Raw genomic sequence first — 21,173 nt, 5'->3', positions numbered from 1 at the left:
TGAAGGAAAAGATAGAATCTAGGTGAAAAACAGACTAAAAGACAAGCAACAGTAGCAGAGACCCTAGGAACGAATCATGAATTAAGAACTAAATAATACAACAGGCAAAACAGAATCCAACTATACGCTTACCATGGCTATTTAACCTAAAAAACTTTTGCTTAGTAATTATTTGAAAGCTACAAGCTTTTAAGTGATGGAAACTTCGGTTATCGATTACTTGGAACATAAATAAAATCTTAGTTCTGAAAAGACTCGTAGTTTTCTTGTATCTCAAAAATATAGCGTCTATATTGTATTGAAATGATGGACTAGAGGATTTCCCAAGAAAACGTACAACAAATATTATTACGGCGTTAGAAATGTTATGATATTGAATTTTCTATGAAATTTCAAAGAAGAAGAAATGTTACAATTGATATTGAAAGCAAAAGCTCGGTTTCACATCCCTCTGAATATTATCTCAACCAGAGTGAAAATATTCAATAACATTAAATTTGATATTGCTGTGAACAAGTTAAAAAGAAGTTTGTTTCCAAGAAATTTCAAAACTATTTATCTTTTTACCCCGAATGAAAAAAAAATATTTTTGTTCGGCGGATATAGATTTTCATTAGACGGCTTTAAGCGATCAAAACTTTTCAAAATAATCCCGAAAGTAATTTTTCGATTCGTCGATGTTCACCTTCTTCGACACTCTATTGTTTCAGGTCGACGCAGAGCCCATAGCAACGACGTTCCGTTGGAGTTTCAACAGCACCCCTGGGGTTTTCAGGGAGTTGACGGACTTTAAGACCGAGACCGGAGGTACCAGTGTACTGACGTACGTGCCAAGGGTAGCAGCAGACTACGGCACTTTACAGGTCAGTTGTTAGAAGAAACTAATTCAACTTAATCTATATACGAGGTGTGACAAGTAATGAAAAATATGCGGTAAAAATTAATAATTATAAAAATTATAACTTACAATGTGATCGTCTTCAAAGTAACTTTCTGCCGCACTAAGACAACGACACTGATTTTTTCAGACGTTGTACCAATTTGTAAACACAAACGACAGAAAAAATCGAAAAAACTTTTTGTCCAATATACATTTTTCAACAAAAACTCAAAAAAATTTTATAATAATCGAGTAAAAAATATGTATGTCCCTTAGTCCTTTTTAAAAATGGTCTACTCATTTGTCCAATATACATTTTTGAACAAAAACTAAGAAATTCGATGAAAATTAAGTAGAAAATGTTTATGCCTGGCTCTTTCTTGATACGAGCTACATGTTTATCCAATATGCATTATTGATCGAAAACTACAAAAAAAAACGATATAAATCGAGTAAAAAATGTTTATGCTCGTTGATTCTTTTTTGAAACGTTAAAAGTGTTTGTAAAATATATATTTCTTATCAAAAACTACAAAAAACCGAGAGAAATCAAGTGAAAAATGTTTATGTTCGTTGGTTTTTTTGAAATATACATGTTTGTAAAATACATATTTTTGATCAAAAACTACAAAAAAACCAAGGGAAATCAAGTGAGAAATGTTTTTGTCCGTTGGTTTCTTTGAAATAGTCCACGTGTTGGTCCAATATACATTTTCAACGAAAAATATAGAAAATTAGATAGAAATCAAGTAAATAATATTTATGTTCCTTAGTCCTTTTTTGAAATGGTCTACGTGTTTGTCTAATATAACAAATTTAACAAAAACTGAAAAAATCTATAAAAATCAAGTAAAAAAAAGTTTATGTTCGTTGGTTCTCGTTTGAAACGATCTACTTGTTTGTCCATTATATGTTTTTAATCAAAACTACAAAAAACTGAGAGAAATCAAGTAAATAATATTTATGTTCGTTAGTTCTTGTTTGAAGCAGTCTACGTATTTGTCCATTATATATTTTTGCTCAAAGCTACAAAAAACTGAGAGAAATCAAGTAAATAATGTTTATGTTTGTTAGTTCTTGTTTGAAACGATCTACTTGTTTGTCTATTATATATTTTTGATCAAAACTACAAAAAACTGAGAGAAATCAAGTAAATAATGTTTATGTTTGTTAGTTCTTTTTTGAAACGATCTACTTGTTTGTCTATTATATATTTTTGATCAAAACTACAAAAAACTGAGAGAAATCAAGTAAATAATGTTTATGTTTGTTAGTTCTTTTTTGAAACAGTCTACGTATTTGTCCATTATACATTTTTGATCAAAACTACAAAAAACTGAGAGAAATCAAGTAAATAATGTTTATGTTTGTTAGTTCTTGTTTGAAACGATCTACTTGTTTGTCTATTATATATTTTTGATCAAAACTACAAAAAAATGAGAGAAATCAAGTAAATAATGTTTATGTTTGTTAGTTCTTGTTCGAAACGATCTATTTGTTTGTCTATTATATATTTTTGATCAAAACTACAAAAAACTGAGAGAAATCAAGTAAATAATGTTTATGTTCGTTAGTTCTTTTTTGAAACAGTCTACGTGTTTGTCCATTATACATTTTTGATCAAAACTACAAAAAACTGAGAGAAATCAAATAAATAATGCTTATGTTCGTTAGTTCTTTTTTGAAACAGTCCACGTGTTTGTCCATTATACATTTTTGATCAAAACTACAAAAAAATGAGAGAAATCAAGTAAATAATGTTTATGATTGTTAGTTCTTGTTTGAAACGATCTACTTGTTTGTCTATTATATATTTTTGATCAAAACTACAAAAAACTGAGAGAAATCAAGTAAATAATGTTTATGTTTGTTAGTTCTTTTTTGAAACGATCTACTTGTTTGTCTATTATATATTTTTGATCAAAACTACAAAAAACTGAGAGAAATCAAGTAAATAATGTTTATGTTTGTTAGTTCTTTTTTGAAACAGTCTACGTATTTGTCCATTATACATTTTTGATCAAAACTACAAAAAACTGAGAGAAATCAAGTAAATAATGTTTATGTTTGTTAGTTCTTGTTTGAAACGATCTACTTGTTTGTCTATTATATATTTTTGATCAAAACTACAAAAAACTGAGAGAAATCAAGTAAATAATGTTTATGTTTGTTAGTTCTTGTTCGAAACGATCTATTTGTTTGTCTATTATATATTTTTGATCAAAACTACAAAAAACTGAGAGAAATCAAGTAAATAATGTTTATGTTCGTTAGTTCTTTTTTGAAACAGTCTACGTGTTTGTCCATTATACATTTTTGATCAAAACTACAAAAAACTGAGAGAAATCAAATAAATAATGCTTATGTTCGTTAGTTCTTTTTTGAAACAGTCCACGTGTTTGTCCATTATACATTTTTGATCAAAACTACAAAAAAATGAGAGAAATCAAGTAAATAATGTTTATGATTGTTAGTTCTTGTTTGAAACGATCTACTTGTTTGTCTATTATATATTTTTGATCAAAACTACAAAAAACTGAGAGAAATCAAGTAAATAATGTTTATGTTTGTTAGTTCTTGTTTGAAACGATCTACTTGTTTGTCTATTATATATTTTTGATCAAAACTACAAAAAAATGAGAGAAATCAAGCAAATAATGTTTATGTTTGTTAGTTCTCGTTTGAAACGATCTACTTGTTTGTCCATTATATATTTTAGATCAAAACTACAAAAAACTGAGAGAAATCAAGTAAATAAAGTTTATGTTCGTTAGTTCTTGTTTGAAACGATCTACTTTTTTATCCATCATATATTTTTGATCAAAACTACAAAAAACTGAGAGAAATCAAGTAAATGATGTTTATGCTCGTTAGTTCTTGTTTGAAACGATCTACTTTTTTATCCATCATATATTTTTGATCAAAACTACAAAAAACTGAGAGAAATCAAGTAAATAAAGTTTATGTTCGTTAGTTCTTGTTTGAAACGATCTACTTTTTTATCCATCATACATTTTTGATCAAAACTACAAAAAAATGAGAGAAATCAAGTAAATAATGTTTATGATTGTTAGTTCTTGTTTGAAACGATCTACTTGTTTGTCTATTATATATTTTTGATCAAAACTACAAAAAACTGAGAGAAATCAAGTAAATAATGTTTATGATTGTTAGTTCTTGTTTGAAACGATCTACTTGTTTGTCTATTATATATTTTTGATCAAAACTACAAAAAAATGAGAGAAATCAAGTAAATAATGTTTATGTTTGTTAGTTCTCGTTTGAAACGATCTACTTGTTTGTCCATTATATATTTTAGATCAAAACTACAAAAAACTGAGAGAAATCAAGTAAATAAAGTTTATGTTCGTTAGTTCTTGTTTGAAACGATCTACTTTTTTATCCATCATATATTTTTGATCAAAACTACAAAAAACTGAGAGAAATCAAGTAAATGATGTTTATGCTCGTTAGTTCTTTTTTGAAACAGTCTGCGTGTTTGTCCATTATACATTTTTGATAAAAAACTACAAAAAACCGATAGAAATCGATTGAAGCATGTTTATGTTCGTACGTTATATTTTTAAACAGTTTTTCCATTTTACATTCTTGATCAAAAACAAGTATATAAGACAAATAAATACCTCGTTGAATCTCCGACAGCGTTACAGTTATTGCCTTTACGATGTTTTTGATTTGGGGAAGGAAGAAATCGCAAGACAATAGATCCGTTCCGCCTTCGACCTTTCACCTCCTTCATTATCACAACAATTACTATATTGTTGCTTAAAACTATTTTTTATATCCCTTTCTTCGTTAAATAAGTAGAAGTAAAATCATAGAAACATGTTTAGGTGCGTTTTTACCGCCTTATGCAAACTGCAACATTGAACAACTATCCAACAACGTGTCCTACATGTGTCACCTACACATTAGGAAAAAAACTCATTCCACAATCCGCACGAATCCTTCCGACTGCGCCAATTATGAATTATCTTTCAAAAATATCACTTTCAAATATAAAGTCACTTGGATATCCCTTAGTAATTGATCTTTCATAGTATTAAGGTCTTTCTACTCACTCTTCACTACCACCTCATAAGTTTTAATATAGATGAGGTAGTGAATAATTATACTCATATTATAATTAATAAAATTTGAAGACATAGTGTCCACAAACTCATGAAATTCTCTGCTTTATGATTCTTAAGAAAATTTTGACTGCTCGAGCCATAGAACACCAAGCATAAGATTCAGTTTCAGTCATTGATGTGGCGAATGTGGATCTACAATAAATTAACTGCTTCCAATTTTTCTTTCTTTTCTTTTAATCGTGGTCAGTCCCTTATGAGATTGTTCATGACCTTTCCCATTAAACTAGCGCTTTTGCTATAGTATCATCTTTTGGAAGTTCAGGAAGACTGCTAAAGGCATTTGTACCGAATACTCCTCAGGTTTTCTTCTATAATCTGGATCAGACAATCTATTAACTCTAATTATGCCTTTAATATTATCCAGATGAAAATAAATCATATATATGTTTGTTCATCTTCCTATTAAATTCCAAAAAAGTCAGTATGGGCTTGTTTCTGGTGTATTTCAAATTGTGGTTTTAACATATATAACAAAAATCATCGGTTTAATTTACAAAACTACTTCTACTTGTGGGATTCCATGATTTTGCATATTTTCAAGTAAGACTAAGGAATGTAATTTAACAGTGGTGGAAATATCAGTGTTTTAGAGCATGGACACTCAATGGCTGGCTGGCAGTACAACTACTCTGGATCTCTGGGGATAGGGATGTCAAGGTTAATGAGATCAGGCCAAGCTTACTTACTCACAACTCTCACAGTTCAAAAAACACCTTAAGCTATTTCGAGTATGACAGCTCTGTGGAATAAGGGAATTCTTTAATAAATTGGAGCTCTTATATTTTCTCTAAGTTGGAATTTATGCAACCCTCGGTTATATTCACTGCTTACACTACCACTACACCAATAGTAAACAGTTTACAATCGGTCTCTGAAGATGATAACTTGTTTATCGAAACGCGTGTCAGACAGTGTAATTTTGAGTGTCAGTGTGGTGGTAGTTTAAACAGTGTGTTAAGTATTTATATTTGGTCTGTTTAACCAATAAAAAAGTGAAAAAATTTCGTTTAATTCGTGTCAATAGGTTGAGGAATAACAAAACAATAATGAAGAACGTTAAAGTGAACAAACTGCTACCAATTTACTTACATATTCAGTCTTATCGGATATAAGTTCGTCGAGAAAATATCCCTTATTAATTAGTTTAAATGTTCTTGAAGGGAATGTAATTAAAGATACATTCTAATTATTTGTTAGCTCGAAAGAACCAATTAAGGAATCAGATGTTACACAACTCCAAATATATGGAGGGTGTCTCAATTTACTTTTCTTCTATTAAAATTAGTAGAAGAGGTAGTTCAAAATTAATACCTGTCTATTTTAATAAAGTGAGAGAAAATAATATTTAATGTAAAAGGCAGATGGAATGTTGATAATTGCTGTGACAAAGCTTCAACAAACTTCTATGATACTAATTGTGTTGTAACACAAGTGTTTGCTTATGTTTGGTAAATATGAAGTCTTCAAAACACTAAATAGGCATTTTTATGTATGGATTAGCCACTAATAGTGCCTTAAAAGCGTTATTCAAATAGCCACTGCTCATTGTTAATAACGAAAAACTGCAAAATATTGAGTATACTGACTATTAGATACTTATTCAAGGTGTCTTAGAGCCTTAAAAACCGGGAAAACCGGGAAAAAGACGTGAATTTCGCAAAGCCGGAGAAACCTGTGATGTGACGGGAGTTTTCAATAATTTTGAGTGAGCCAATCAGGCATAACAAGTTGATAGCATCATCCAATCGAACCAACATGTTGAACTTCCCTCGTAATTGCACTCTTACGGGTTCATCTATCTATTGTTGCCTAACATGTGGGCATGTTATAGTTTGTTCAAAGTCAATCATTCCATACGAGGAATATTCTTATCCATTATTTCTTGCACTATTCTGTTCAGGAGGCTAGAAAACATACCTGTTTTCCAAAAACTTCAGTCGCTATATCCGCACTTGTAAAAATTCATATATTCTCTGCAAAACACGAATCAGAAGACACCATGTGAAAGTTTTGAAATCGTGGAAAAGTCTTTGGATAATAAACTACTATTGGTTGAACTAGCATTCTTTCAGTCCTTATCCGAAGAACTAGAGCCATTACTTAAACATTTTGAAAATGATTGGCTCCTAACTCCATTTCTTTATGAAGTCCTGATTTCAAAAAAGTGCAAGAAATCGATTTGAGACATGCGTTAAAAGAGGCTTTAACAAAATGCATTGGGGTCAAGAAGGACATGTAGATCTTTCGCAAGAATTGTAGAAACAGTTTGATGTTTCCAAACTTTTGGAAAAACGCCCCCTTAGAATTCAAATAAAATAAAAGCCATAAGGTTCGTTAATCCCAATAAGATTGACAATCCAGAACAATCCGTGCCACTGATGTCTGAAACATTTGACATTTTATTGAATGCAAATAGATGCAACGCCATTACATTCAAGAAGCAGACAGGGACTTTAGACATATTCTGACGAATTAGATCATTCTAAATAAGCTGAAAAACTATTCCAGATGTGATAGAGTAGATAATTTTCGGATGGAAAAGTTTTGGAATGTTTAGAAAACGTGGTGCGAGTTATTTTTATAATTTCTCACGGCAATGAGACTACAGAGAAGGTATAATCTGTCAATAAGGAAATTTTGGTTAAAATTTTGAAAGAAGAATCACTTATAGACCAAATATTACTGTAGAACTTTCTACAAATAAATTGGTGGACTAAAAAATGTGAATATGAAACTGAAGACAAAAAACTAGAAAAACAGAGAAAAATAGTAGAAACAAAAAAGATAAAAATCATTGACGACTTTCAAAATCAGCTTACAGCAGGGGAGGAAAAATTAGTTCAAATCAACATAAAAGTGTAGTAAATTCACGAAAGTTCAAGGGGGAAAATGTGAAAACCAATCTGGAAAAACCGGCAGAAAGCGGGTAATTTGATTTTCCTCAAAATACTACCTTTGAATAGCAATGCATTTTTCATAACATTGAATATATTTTTGGAAGGCTTTCTTAATGCCAGACATTGAATCACTTTCAACACATTGATCTTCAAATCACACCCCATTGCCACACTAAGCGAATGTAGCACCAACTACCAGAGACATTTAATTAAAAGAATCGAGAGAGGAAAATCCATTGGAGAAATACACTCGGTATCAATAAATAAGAAATGGCCGCCACATCAATCTATGTTTGTGAATATTCCTGATTCCGTATCGGTTCAGTCGAAGCACGTCTGTGGTGAATGTGTGTTAAAACTTAAAAATTGGAATTTGCAAAACAGCTTGGAAAAGTTATGGGTTCAAGACGAAAGTTGAATCGGTTCTTTGTCGATAAGTTTTCGAGGTCAAAGGATCAAAACGGCAATTTTCTAGAGTGATAGAATGAAGCGAAAAACATGTGGACAGCGACAGAAACGAAAGACGTGGTAACGAGACTCGACAATAATGAGAGTGGTGAAGTTTTAGAAATTCTATTGAATGTCTGAGATAAAAAAAATGACCCTTACAGTTAGAGAAGTTCAGAAGTGAAAGAAAAATGGAAAACTCTTGAATATTTTATGGGGTGGTAAAAAATTTCGTTTATCATCGATAAGGTAACTCAAAATCAATTATAAAAATGAAAATCAAGTCAAATACAGCAAGAGATAACAAAATATAGAAAAAGGCCCAATGTAAACTTTTGACTTTGACTATACTATATATTTTTTTCATTACTCATTGAAAGTTTTCATTAATGAATACTCACATTAAAGCATATCAAATTGCCTCATATTTTTTTTGATTTGATGAATAATTGAAAAAAAATATAAGTCAAAAGTTTCCCATTTTTCTTTTACTTCTGAACTTTTCTTTTTTTTTTCATTTTTTTTTCTCAAATATAGGCGTCTCCACAAATAAATGTGCTAATAGTGATTTGATTTCTGACAACTGTATTTGCTTAGGGTGGCAATGGGGTGATTTGAAAATCAATGTGTTAAAAGTAATTCAATGTGTGGCATTAAGAAAGCCTTCCAAAAATATATTCAATGTTATGAAAAATGCATTGCTATTCAAAGGTAGTACTTTGAGGAAAAGTATTTCCTGCAATAACAGGGTGTCTAGTAAAAATTAAAATTCAAATTACCCGCTTTCTGCCGGTTTTTCCAGGTTGGTTTTCACATTTTTCCCGTTGAACCTTCGTGAATTTACTACACTTTTATGTTGATTTGAACTAATTTTTCCTCCACTGCTGTAAGCTGATTTTGAAAGTCGTCAATGATTTTTATCTTTTTTGTTTCTACTATTTTTCTCTGTTTTTCTAGTTTTTTGTCTTCAGTTTCATATTCACATTTTTTAGTCCACCAATTTATTTGTAGAAAGTTCTACAGTAATATTTGGTCTATAAGTGATTCTTCTTTCAAAATTTTAACCAAAATTTCCTTATTGACAGATTATACCTTCTCTGTAGTCTCATTGCCGTGAGAAATTATAAAAATAACTCGCACCACGTTTTCTAAACATTCCAAAACTTTTCCATCCGAAAATTATCTACTCTATCACATCTGGAATAGTTTTTCATCTTATTTAGAATGATCTAATTCGTCAGAATATGTCTAAAGCCCCTGTGTGCTTCTTGCAATGTAATGGCGTTGCATCTATTTGCATTTAACAATATGACAAATGTTTCAGACATCAGTTGGACGGATTGTTCTGGATTGTTGTCAATCTTATTGGGATTAACGAAACTTATGGCTTTTATTTTATTTGAATTCTAAGGTGGCATTTTTCCAAAGGTTTGGAAACATCAAACTGTTTCTACAATTCTTGCGAAAGATCTACATGTCCTTCTTGGCCCCAATGCATTTTGTCAAAGCCTCTTTTAACGCATGTCTCAAATCGATTTCTTGCACTTTTTTGAAATCAGGACTTCATAAAGAAATGGAGTTAGGAGCCAATCATTTTGAAAATGTTTAAGCAATGGCTCTAGTTCTTCGGATAAGGACTGAAAGAATGCTAGTTCAACCAATAGTAGTTTATTATCCAAAGACTTTTCCACGATTTCAAAACTTTCACATGGTGGCTTCAGATTCGTGTTTTGCAGAGAATATATGAATTTTTACAAGTGCGGATACAGCGACTGAAGTTTTTGGAAAACAGGCATGTTTTCTAGCCCCCTAAACAGAATTTCGGAGGGAACTCAGTACAAGAAATAATGGATAAGAATATTCCTCCTATGGAAGGATTGTCTTTGAACAAACTGTAACATGACCACAGGTTAGGCAACAATAGATAGGTGAACCCGTAAGAGTGCAATTACGAGGAAAGTTCAACATGTTGGTTCGATTGGATGATGCTTATGTTAAAGTCAAAAGTTCACAATGGGCATAACATAACACTGTTTTAATCACAAGTCTTCAATTACTTATATCAAAATGTTATAACCGAAATTTGTATTTTAATAATTAATATTAAAAGCGCCATCTATTGAAATAGATATAAAAATTTAACTGAATTAATTACCATTATTGTTTAATATATTATGAAGCATATAACATTTCAATTTGATTGGTTAACAGGAATTTAGTTGAATATTTATCTCAAAGCTTGTACAATACAAACAGAGAGTGTTTTACTCTCATGGAATATATTCGAGGAACTTTATATCTTAACGCTTCAGGATAGAGTCCTTGGGGGTATCTCGTCATAAATTTTTTATCTAGATAAAACGACTTTTTATATAACGTGACACTAAAACAAGACGAACAACTTTATAATTTAATTTTTCAGTGTTGGGGTCAGAACGATATCGGATCTCAAGCATCTCCGTGTACGTTTCACATTACGCCAGCCAGTCGCCCGGATCCTCCACACGAATGTAACGTTGCCAATGTTAGTCATCATTCCGTAATGATTACATGCAAAAGAGGATTTGACGGAGGTAAGTTATCAAATGAATGTCATATTTTGAAGGACATTTGAGCACAGCTAAATTTTTCAAACATTCTGTGTTAAATTGTCTTGATTTTGGATCTCTTCTGATTAAAAACTACAGTTTGAATCAGATGAAATACTAACGTTTCGATCTATTTCGCTACTTATCAAATCATCAACAACATGTAAATAAAAAAAAGTGTATTTTAACCCTAAAAATAACGTTTCCTTAGTTACTATACTTCAGAAATGTATAACGTAATCATTTTAATGATTCATAGTTGCACTAAAAGCTATAGAATATTGGGTTACAGCTTGATTACTCAAAATATTGCTGAATCATTCGGGAATAGGAAAAAGTCGTCTGGAAATGTTTTGTGGATGTTGTCCAAAATTTCCTAGGAAACCATAAAGCAGACAATAACAAAGACTTAATCAATGAACTTGTGTGTGATGAAAAAGGCGAAATATTTCGTCAGGACATTTCCTTAATAGAAAAGCGCTATGAATGGAAAAAAGTCCAGAAATGCTAAACAGATTACTGCTGGAGACTTAAAAGGGATCTACCAGAAGCCAAACATTCACGATAATCATTATACAGGGTGTCAAACATAAGGTTACCCACATAATTTTCTCAAAACCTGTAAGAGTTATCAAAAAAACTTTAATGATAAAAGTTCTTGTATTTAAAGTAATTTTTAGATTATTGACTCTTGGATTATACCCTAATGTAAAGCATATCAACATCAATTTTGAAATTTTAAATGAAACACCCTATATTTTATCGCGTTTTATGATTTAGTGGTAAAAACAAAGGTAACTTTTATAAGACAGATTTATTTGATTTCCGCAAGGTTTAAGAAATACGCGGCCTGGATATTAAATAAAGAGATTGGTTACGAAAAAGAGTTTTATTATAAAAATTATCCTACACTCTAACTCTCCCCTCAATATTCTCCTTTTCCCTCGCCACACATCTTTCCATAGGTTTATTCCATTGATCTAAACAGTGCTGGAAGTTTTCTTTGGTGATGGCCCTTAGGAGCTTTGCCGTTTTATGCTTTTCCACATCCATCGACTCAAATCGGGTCCCTTTCAAATCAGATCTTTTTATAACCTTTCAAGGAAATCTGAGTAGAAACGTTGACGCAAGAGCTTTTAGTTGAGAGTCATATTTTTTGGCATCAACTTTACACAGTCATGTGTAATTCCTCGTCTAAAATTTCTCTACACGCACAATTTGGTTGATTTTGATCACTGTTTAGGGAGTCACAGGGCTACCTGGGCGCTGGTCATCTTCAGTGCTCTCTCGGCCGTCACTAAAGCGCTTACACCAGTAAAAAATACGGGTATGAGATAGAGAATTGTCCCCGGAGACCTCTTGCAACAATATATAGCACTCAGTCGGAGTTCTTTTCAATTTAACGATAAATTTGTGATTGATACTGTTTTTCTTCACTCATGGTTTTCTGCACGAGGAAAAACACGTTCGTTTCAAACCGCTACTGCAAAAATACTATAATAGTGACGGAAACGTGTTATTGGACGTCTATATACAAGATATCTAGATATCCAACGCACTACTCGTTTTTTACCCTACCCGTCTAGAGCGCCATTTAGGCGCGCAGTCACTTTATTTAATAGTCATGTCTCGTATTCGAATGATGTAAGCGCTTTAGCTTGGGCCGAGAGAGTACTGAAGATGATCAGCGCCCAGTCGCCCTGTGACTGTTTCAACTCCGGAAACAGTGACTATAATCAACCAAATTATGCGTTCAGATGGTCGAATATGCATTCGGATGGTTGCAAGAGACTCATGGGAACAGTTCTCCATCTCGTGCGCTTGATTTTGAGTGGATTAAGCGCTTTAATGAGTGCCGAGAAAGCAAATCAAAAGTCTAGGCAATGTTGATCGTTTTTTTTGAACATTAACGATGACTGAATGGATTCCAGGGGGTCATATTGTCAACCAGACTTGATATTTGTCAATTTTGGCAACACTGCGAGAACGAGTTCGTAAACAACGGCCGAAGTGGAAAATCATCTCGTGACTTTTGCACCAGGACAACTCACCGGCCCATAACGAGATATCTGTGAAGCAGTATTTGGCCAGTAAGCGCATTCCTGTGCTCGAACACTCACCATACTCACGATTAATGATTAAGTAGTTCAAAACAATTTAAAATTATTCATAATCTCTATTTCAAACAGAAATGTATTACAACAATAACAAAATTGACAAAGTTACAGTTGTTGTTCAAAATGTTGGCCGCTTACTTCAATACACTTATTACACTGATATGTCATTAAAAAACGTGTCTTTGAGAATAAATCTGGATGGGATTGAATGATTTCTGCCACAGCTCGAATTCTAGCTATTAGATCTTGTTCAGATTCGATGATTATTTCGTACACTAAGGACTTCATATGGCCCTATATAAAAAAATCGATAGGATTTAAGTCAGGTGATCGTGAAGGGTCCACCCAGACCAATCCGTTTTTCTCTAAGACATCTGTTTAAGTAATTGCCGCTGCCGCAAAATGAACTAATGGTCCATCGTGTTGAAACCACATGTGTTGTCCAAGGGTTCGTATTCCTAAATCAAAATGAATCATTTATTGAAATCTCTCTGTGATAGAGCGTTGTCGATCGAATATAGAAACACCCTGTAGATATGACTAAATACAAGACCAAGACAAAATAAGTCTTGGTTTTGGACTCGTAGTATAATAAGTGACTTTGGTCTTGGTCTTACAGGGTCAACTTTTGGTCTTGATGGTACACCAAGATTCTTGCAAGTATTCAATATTTTTGGTAGATACCTAATGGAGCAAATTTTTCGACAACTATTTGAAAATATAGTTTTTAAGTGATTCAAACTGAATAAAGCTCTGGATTTGTTAAAATTCACTACTTTAACAGCCTATTTCTGGGCATGTCTCAACTCATATAGCTGCACAAGCTTGTCTATGTAAGCTATAGTGAATAAAAACATATTCCAGCTCTACTACTTGACTTCTTGTTACCACTATGGTTTCCTGTCATTTAACTTGCACCACTTGAACATATACCCACCCACTTTAGCCAAATAAACCTGTGTGTTCTAATAAAATCATTAAATATTTCGATGTTGTTGTTAAAATCATCGACTGGGCAAAATTTTGTTCATCGGTACTTTCGTAAATAGTGAAGCAAAATCCAATTGCTTGGTTTTTCCTCCAAAACGCAATTTACAATGTTTTTTGCAGCTGGTAATATTATTTTTTCCCCAACAAATGGGGATTTTCCTGCAGCAAAATGAACAGGTGCCCCATCGTGTTGAAACCACATGTGTTGTCTAATATTTAACGGTACATTCTCCAACAATTCAATCTCAGCAACTAGGCCCCGTTAGGATTCGTATTCCTATATAAAAGTTTAAATTATTTTAACTAACAACTCAAAGTTTTCCACCGAAACAAATCTACAAATATCATTAATTATATATACCTTGTAGTTCCTTCGTTCCGACATAAACAAACTAACATATGTTAGTGTGTTTTATCCGTTCAGTTATTCTGGGTGTAGTGTTATCCCAATGGATATAACAGTGATGCCAATATAACCGTAACTCTGTAATTCGATGGTATTATGACGGTAACAATGGATCGTTGATAGTTTGAATTCAGCGTAAGCCACGTTGAATTCGAGCATTTAATCAGCGTTCCAAGACTGCGGGTTGCATGCATTTACAGTTCATTTCGTCGTTTAAAGGGAATTAATTCAGCATTCTAACGGTCTAAGAATGTATTATGAAGCAGCGGCAATATAGGACGAAGGTTTTTTTCTAATTTTTTCGAGGGTTTAATTAGATTCTTAATCGGTAAGGCTGTAAGACGCGGCGCATATTGATATCTGTTCAATTATCTTTATTAAATACGGGGTGGTGAAATATAATATTACATCAGCTTTTTTGCAGCATATAAAGCGCGAAGGCGGTGGGAGTTTACTATCTTTACGTCGGCACGCTCGTGGAGTTTTAGTTACAGTGAATCGTTTCAACAAGAATCGTGAATATAGACTACAGCGAATTAGTGAAGCTCGGAGTTTTAATTTGGTAGAAATATGGCCAAAGCATTTAGAAAAGACTGGTTCAATGTTTAAACCACAAGCAAAAAGTCGTCATAAACATCTAGGACGGAAGATAATATTAAGATTGTTATGCAGTATGTGGGGGAAGATCCACGTTTGTCTACTCGCAAGAGATCGTTTGTCTAATATTATAGTGACAAAGTTTAAGCTTTGATCTTCAACAATATCCATACAAACTGCAATTAAAACAAGAATTGAAAGAAAACGACTTCAAAACATTTGATTATGGAATGCTCAATGGATATTCCAGTTTTGACAATATTTTTTTCTCTGATGTGACATGTTTCCATATTAATGGGTTTGTAGATCGTCAGAATTGTCGTTACTGGAACTACTGGAACAGTCAGAATCCCAGTCGCAAGCACCAGACGCCTCTGCATAGTCATAAACTGACAGTATTAGCAGCAATCTCGAGAAGAGAAGTAATTGGTCATTGAAAATACACAGGAGCAAAACCTCACTGTTTTCGGCTCCAGAACTTGAAACTTCAATGATAGTGAATTCGAGGAATTTTTTATGGTAGGTGACTACTTTTTTGTTGAAAAATAACTTCGTTATAGAAAAAATAACTGTACAAAACGTCTACAAACTAATATATAAAAAATGAGAACACACTTAGTGCTCCGTGGTATTGTTCACTGTTGGTACCAATAAGCCACCACCTACAATGCCGTCATTGCAGCTCGGAACCATCCATGGGAGTAACAATGAGACCTTAATAGACTTTGTTCCATCAAGACAAAGTACTATCAGTCACACGTCAAATAACTCCATGGTGTTCGTTAATCAGATGTTCCAAAGCAGACAGATTTCGAGTCGATTCGATGGCCCCTTCATAGTCCATATTTGAAAAATCTCGCATTTTTTTGTGGAGATAAATCAAACAAAAAAGTATATTACGTCACAAGAGCTGTACATAACCCATTACATACGGAGTGAAAAATTTTAAGCACGACTTATAACTCGTGTAACGTACTATACTTTTTCTACGCCCATTCATGCATGCTACTTAAGAAAACGTGTCCAATTTTTGAATAAATTGCATATTGTGCTGCCTACATTTAGGGGCATCAAAATCCTAAATATATCTCGCGAATGCTAAAAGTTTTTATGTTTTTTAATTGAATAAATTTGTGTAAATAGACCAAATAAAGTTTTACTTGAATGAAAATTTTATTATAATTCAATTAAACCAAGAAGTTTGAGTTTTCTTCTCAAATGGTACGTGTATGTTATGACATCTCATTACGAGCATGTCATTGTCAAATGTCATTTACAAGGAATGTTGACAGCACGATTTATGACGTTCACAGACATGGGCGTAGAAAAATATCATTAAGTTGACATTATCCTTCGTGTTAATGTGTTCATGACTTTATTGAACTTCGGAGGGATCAACTGACTCATTAGGTATAGACTTTATTGATAAGATATTATACAGGGTCTTTCAAAACGTTCACAAGCGAGTTATATCACTGCATTAAACGAAAAAAATCGATTAAAAATCACTTCATTCAAAGCTTGGCTAAACCTTATTGCTAATTTGCGATTAATCTATGCATTTTAGACATGTGATTGTTTGGTGATTTTTAATGGTTTTTTTTTCGCTTGATGCAGTGATATAACTCGCATGCGAACGTTTTGAAAGACCCTGTATAATTAATCTAATATAATGGACCGTCGCAATTGCTTGTTCGCTTGATTATTTCGTCTAACAATTTGAAACCAGCAAACCTAGAAATTTCCAAACAAATCTTTCTAAAAACGAAGCTGCAATTTGATTAAAAATATGAGATTTTTATTGTATGCTACTGTTGGAGCGTTTCTTTCTTTTTATTTCTGTATATTATAACTATTTCTGTTCAGGCGTAATCAATTTTCAAGCTGTTCTAGTCGACTTATAACTCTGAGGATTGTTTGCAAGCGATATAAGTAATTTAAACGTGGAAATGAGACTCTAAAACAGTTTAAAATGTGCAAATCGTAGACAAACTTGAATACAAAAATAGACAATTACTATTTAAGAACTTTGTGAAGATCTGAGTCTTCAATTTGTATAGAATTAAAAGCGCGTCTTCACGCAACTTCTAATTTCGTCACTGAATATCGTTACTGGCAATTTTGAAACAAGAATTCCAAATGAAAAACCAATCATTCTATGACCGTTAATAAAAGTCTGATGTAAAGATTAAAATAATTGTTTATTTCCGATTGTGAGGGCATAATGAAAAACAATTTTGATATTTCAAGGGTTTATTGGAACGTGTGCCAAAAGAAGACGTGAAAAATGAGCTACATTAACTTTTTACTTGGTTTTTAATAAAATATCTCACCATATTTGGAAAATATATATTTATTTTTCAACATAATCTCCTTTTGACTTGATACACTTAAACAGGCGATGTTCAATAAGTTCGATACTCTTTTTATAATAAGAATCCTCATTAACTGCCGACATCACCTCTTCATTGCTGGAAAATCTATGACCACCGAGCCATTTTTTCAAGCCTAGAAAGAGAAAATAATCCGAGGATGCTAAATCTGCAAATAGTATGCATTAGGTGGTAATTCAAACTTCAATTCAGTAATTTTGGCCATTGCAATAAGCAACAAGTGTGGCCTGGTGCATTGTCTTGGAGGAACGATAGTTTTTCCTTTTTCTATCTATTATTTTGATTATTGTTTTGTTTGAGGTATGGAGTGATGAGCCCATATTTTATCCATGATTATCAAACGGCCCCAAAATTCATATGTTTTTGTTCCATCGTGACCAAACGTGGCACCACTCTTGCGCACAGCTTTCTCATGTCCGAATTATTAGTTAATATGTGATATACCCCAATTTTTTGAATGCCTACTATGTCTGCTAGCTCAAGCACTTCCAATCGATGATCATCCAGTACCGCTTTACGGATTTTCTTCAACATTTCTGGAGTCGTCACCTCATTTGGTCGACCACTGCGATGTTGGTCTGCGCAGGTCGTGCGGCCTCGTTTAAACTCTGCTTCCCAATATTTTACTATATTGATAACGAAGGAGCAGTCTCACGCGGAGTAGAATCTAGTTCAGCTTTTATATTGATTGAGATAACGCCTTTCAAATAAAAGTATTGTATCACATAACCATGATCAATTTTACAAATTCCCTGAAAATGTTCACTATTAATTGCTGTCAAATAAATACTAAACGTCTTCAAACTCGAAACATATGCTCTACAGATTGTGTACTTTCTAATTCCGTAGTACTTCTGGGACAATCCTCGTATTTTATTGCTACCATAAACCAGATCTGTTCTACGTGATAAACTTTATGAGAAATCAAATTTGTTATTATAATAATACATTTCTAATCAAATTTCATAATAACTGATATTCAAACTTCCTAAAATAATTATATTTTAACAATTGAATCCGTCATTATTAAAATTTATCAGTTAATCAAGTTAAATGTAAACAAATCAAATCTGTTTAATATAATCGATTAACAGAAATGAATGGCAGTGAAGTAATCAAAATATTACGTTTACGTACTAATTAAAAACAAATTTGGTTGGAATTTCGAATATTAGAAAGTTAAAATGTGGATATACACATGATGATATATTGGAATCAATATTATTATCAATGACTTACGATTTAACGTGAATTTTGTTTCATTTCCACTTTTTTAACCAATATTTTCTTAAATGTTCTTCGTTGTTTGTTTGAAAGTGGATCATCAGCTTCTTCGACACCTCAAATCCTTCTCAAATATTACAACTTTCACTTGAAAGAAATGTATTTTTTGTTTCCTGATTTTCTATTTTTATTCAATAAACTCACTATATTGGCCACAATAATTAATTAAAATAAGCTCTATCCGCTTGAAAATGAATATTTCTTGCACAAATACAACTTCTGAGGCTTGAGCCTCTTACATTTAGCTTTTCCAAAGTATCCTTCATCCTTATCTGTCCATTGATTTTTTTATCTCATTCCATTTAATGTTTTAATCCTCATTTCTTGTTTTTCTTGGACTTCTTTTTTGTGTCTTTTCTTCTGTTCTTGCTTCGTATATTTTTATAGCCTCTCCTACTTTTCTTGTAAGATGCCCAAACCATTTTAGCTCCGCTATTTTGTTACCTATGGGTTTTGTATACAGATTTTTCCTATTTCTATTTCTGTCCAATCTCGTTTTAACTTCTATGTTCATGCTCTGTATCTTTTTTCATTGTCTTTGTAGTTCGATCCATATTTCTTTCGTATAAGTGTTTATTAAGTGTTTATGTTTATTTCTCTCGGTATCTATTTTATGCTAGAAAGGTATTTTTGATTATTCCAAAGAGTCTTCCTCTCTATTCCATCCTCAATTCTTACATATTATTTTTGATCCTAAGTATTTATCTAATCCAGCTTTGTTTCATTTCAGTTTTGGGTCATCAATTATTGCCTTCGTTTTTTCTCATTTATCTTCATGTTGACGTCCTCAAAACTTACATTATATGTTTTTATTTGTAATTTTTTTGTCCTTAGTTAGATGAGTATCAAATCATCTGCATAAGATACTTCCAATACTTTCTCCTTATCCATATTTCAACGCCTCACCTTGCAATGTATTGCTTCTTGTTTTTCAAAACAAAAGAAGATTCAAAATTTCATTTTCATATGGTGCTATTTGCAATAAACAATGTGAGGCTAGGTTTTGATTTGTACTTACATTTTTTATACTTATATAATCAGAATATATTGAGTAAAACCCATGCGCAAAAAATGTCAAATGAAAAAAAATGTTCAAATTTATATTTAAAAAACACTCTTTGGAAATCAAAGTTTGGTCATAAATGATTTCCTCATTTTATAATATTGATTATTGACATGATAATAAACAGTTTTGTCACTATTTCTTTCTATTTTGTTATAATTACTTGCCTTCTGTACAACTCAAATGTTTTATTTTCTCTTTGCAGGTCTTCGGCAAAAGTATGTACTGACACTAACTTCCGGAGACACTTTCATAGCGAATCTTTCCGCCTTAGCGTCGCCGGATTTCAACATATCAAACTTGGAAGCTGATCGCGATTACACAGCAACCATACATTCAATAAACACAAAAGGTCCTTCCAAGAATACAGTCCCGCTGGTGTTAAAAACATTACCGGCGCCAGGTAACTTTTCCATTTTTCTTTTTCAAAATTAGTTAATACCAAATACAAATAGCATCCATGATGATCGCTATAAACTATAATTATTTCTAAACTTTCACTACTATCTTAATATAATATTTGAATAATTATCGCTATTAATGAAACACCGAATTTCACTATGTAAAAAAAGGTATTTTGATATTTACCATTTAATGTGTGCTCATTGAAATATAGCATCAACTCAAAACATATCGGTTATACGTATTTCCAAAAAAAGGAAAAGATTTGAACGACCAGTTTATTCCTGAATAAATAATTGACAAAACTTGTAAAGTAACTGGAGAATTGGTAATATGAGTGAATGAAAGTGACAAGGCAAACACGGCAAGAATGATTGACGTCAAAGGTGTTAAAAGAACTACTGAGAAGAATATATGATCTTACTGGGGGTTTTTGAATTCGAAATAAGCATCTAAAACAAGCCAAATATAACAGTTATATCAAAAATATCGTAAATAAAGGTAATAGACATAGTCGGTTCTGTATTCTGCAAAAATATATGTAGTAGATTCGAAACAAACACCCGTCACATTCTTAAAAAGTCTTCCTGAAATACTAGAACAATTCGATCTAATATTGACGAAGACTAACATTTTTTGGGTTAATCATGGGATATTATTCATCGACGTCAAAAACTTGAAACTATGGCAGACGAATTCATCATTGGTTAATAAAAAAGAGCGAGAAATTTCAAAAAAACAACCACATTTGAAGAAAAATAGTTCTTGTTCATGAGGACAACGCATTTTCCCATACTTCGATGATCGTTGTAGCTAAAATCTACGAATTGCTTGACTACCCACTTTATTCTCCAAATTTCGCCCCTAGTGACTTTTGCCTGTTTTTTAATCTCAAATTTTCATTTACGGGAGAGAGATTTTCATCAGACGAGGTCGTTATCGCCTACGAAAACGC

General features: G+C 32.3%; 1 protein-coding gene across 1 annotated transcript in view; it reads left to right on the top strand.

The window, feature by feature from the left end:
* Nucleotides 1-21,173, top strand: part of LOC130445025 (hemicentin-2-like) — a 517,421-nt gene that overhangs the window by 474,674 nt on the left and 21,574 nt on the right. Inside the window, exons 10-12 of the mRNA XM_056780490.1 lie at nt 711-863; nt 10,801-10,951; nt 20,022-20,219. Of these exons, the coding sequence (XP_056636468.1) occupies nt 711-863; nt 10,801-10,951; nt 20,022-20,219 (502 nt within the window). The remainder of the gene's footprint in view (nt 1-710; nt 864-10,800; nt 10,952-20,021; nt 20,220-21,173) is intronic.

This window comes from Diorhabda sublineata, chromosome 6 (assembly GCF_026230105.1).
Source record: "Diorhabda sublineata isolate icDioSubl1.1 chromosome 6, icDioSubl1.1, whole genome shotgun sequence".
Classification (NCBI taxonomy): Eukaryota; Metazoa; Arthropoda; class Insecta; order Coleoptera; family Chrysomelidae; genus Diorhabda; species Diorhabda sublineata.
This window is presented reverse-complemented; position numbering and strand designations above follow the sequence as displayed.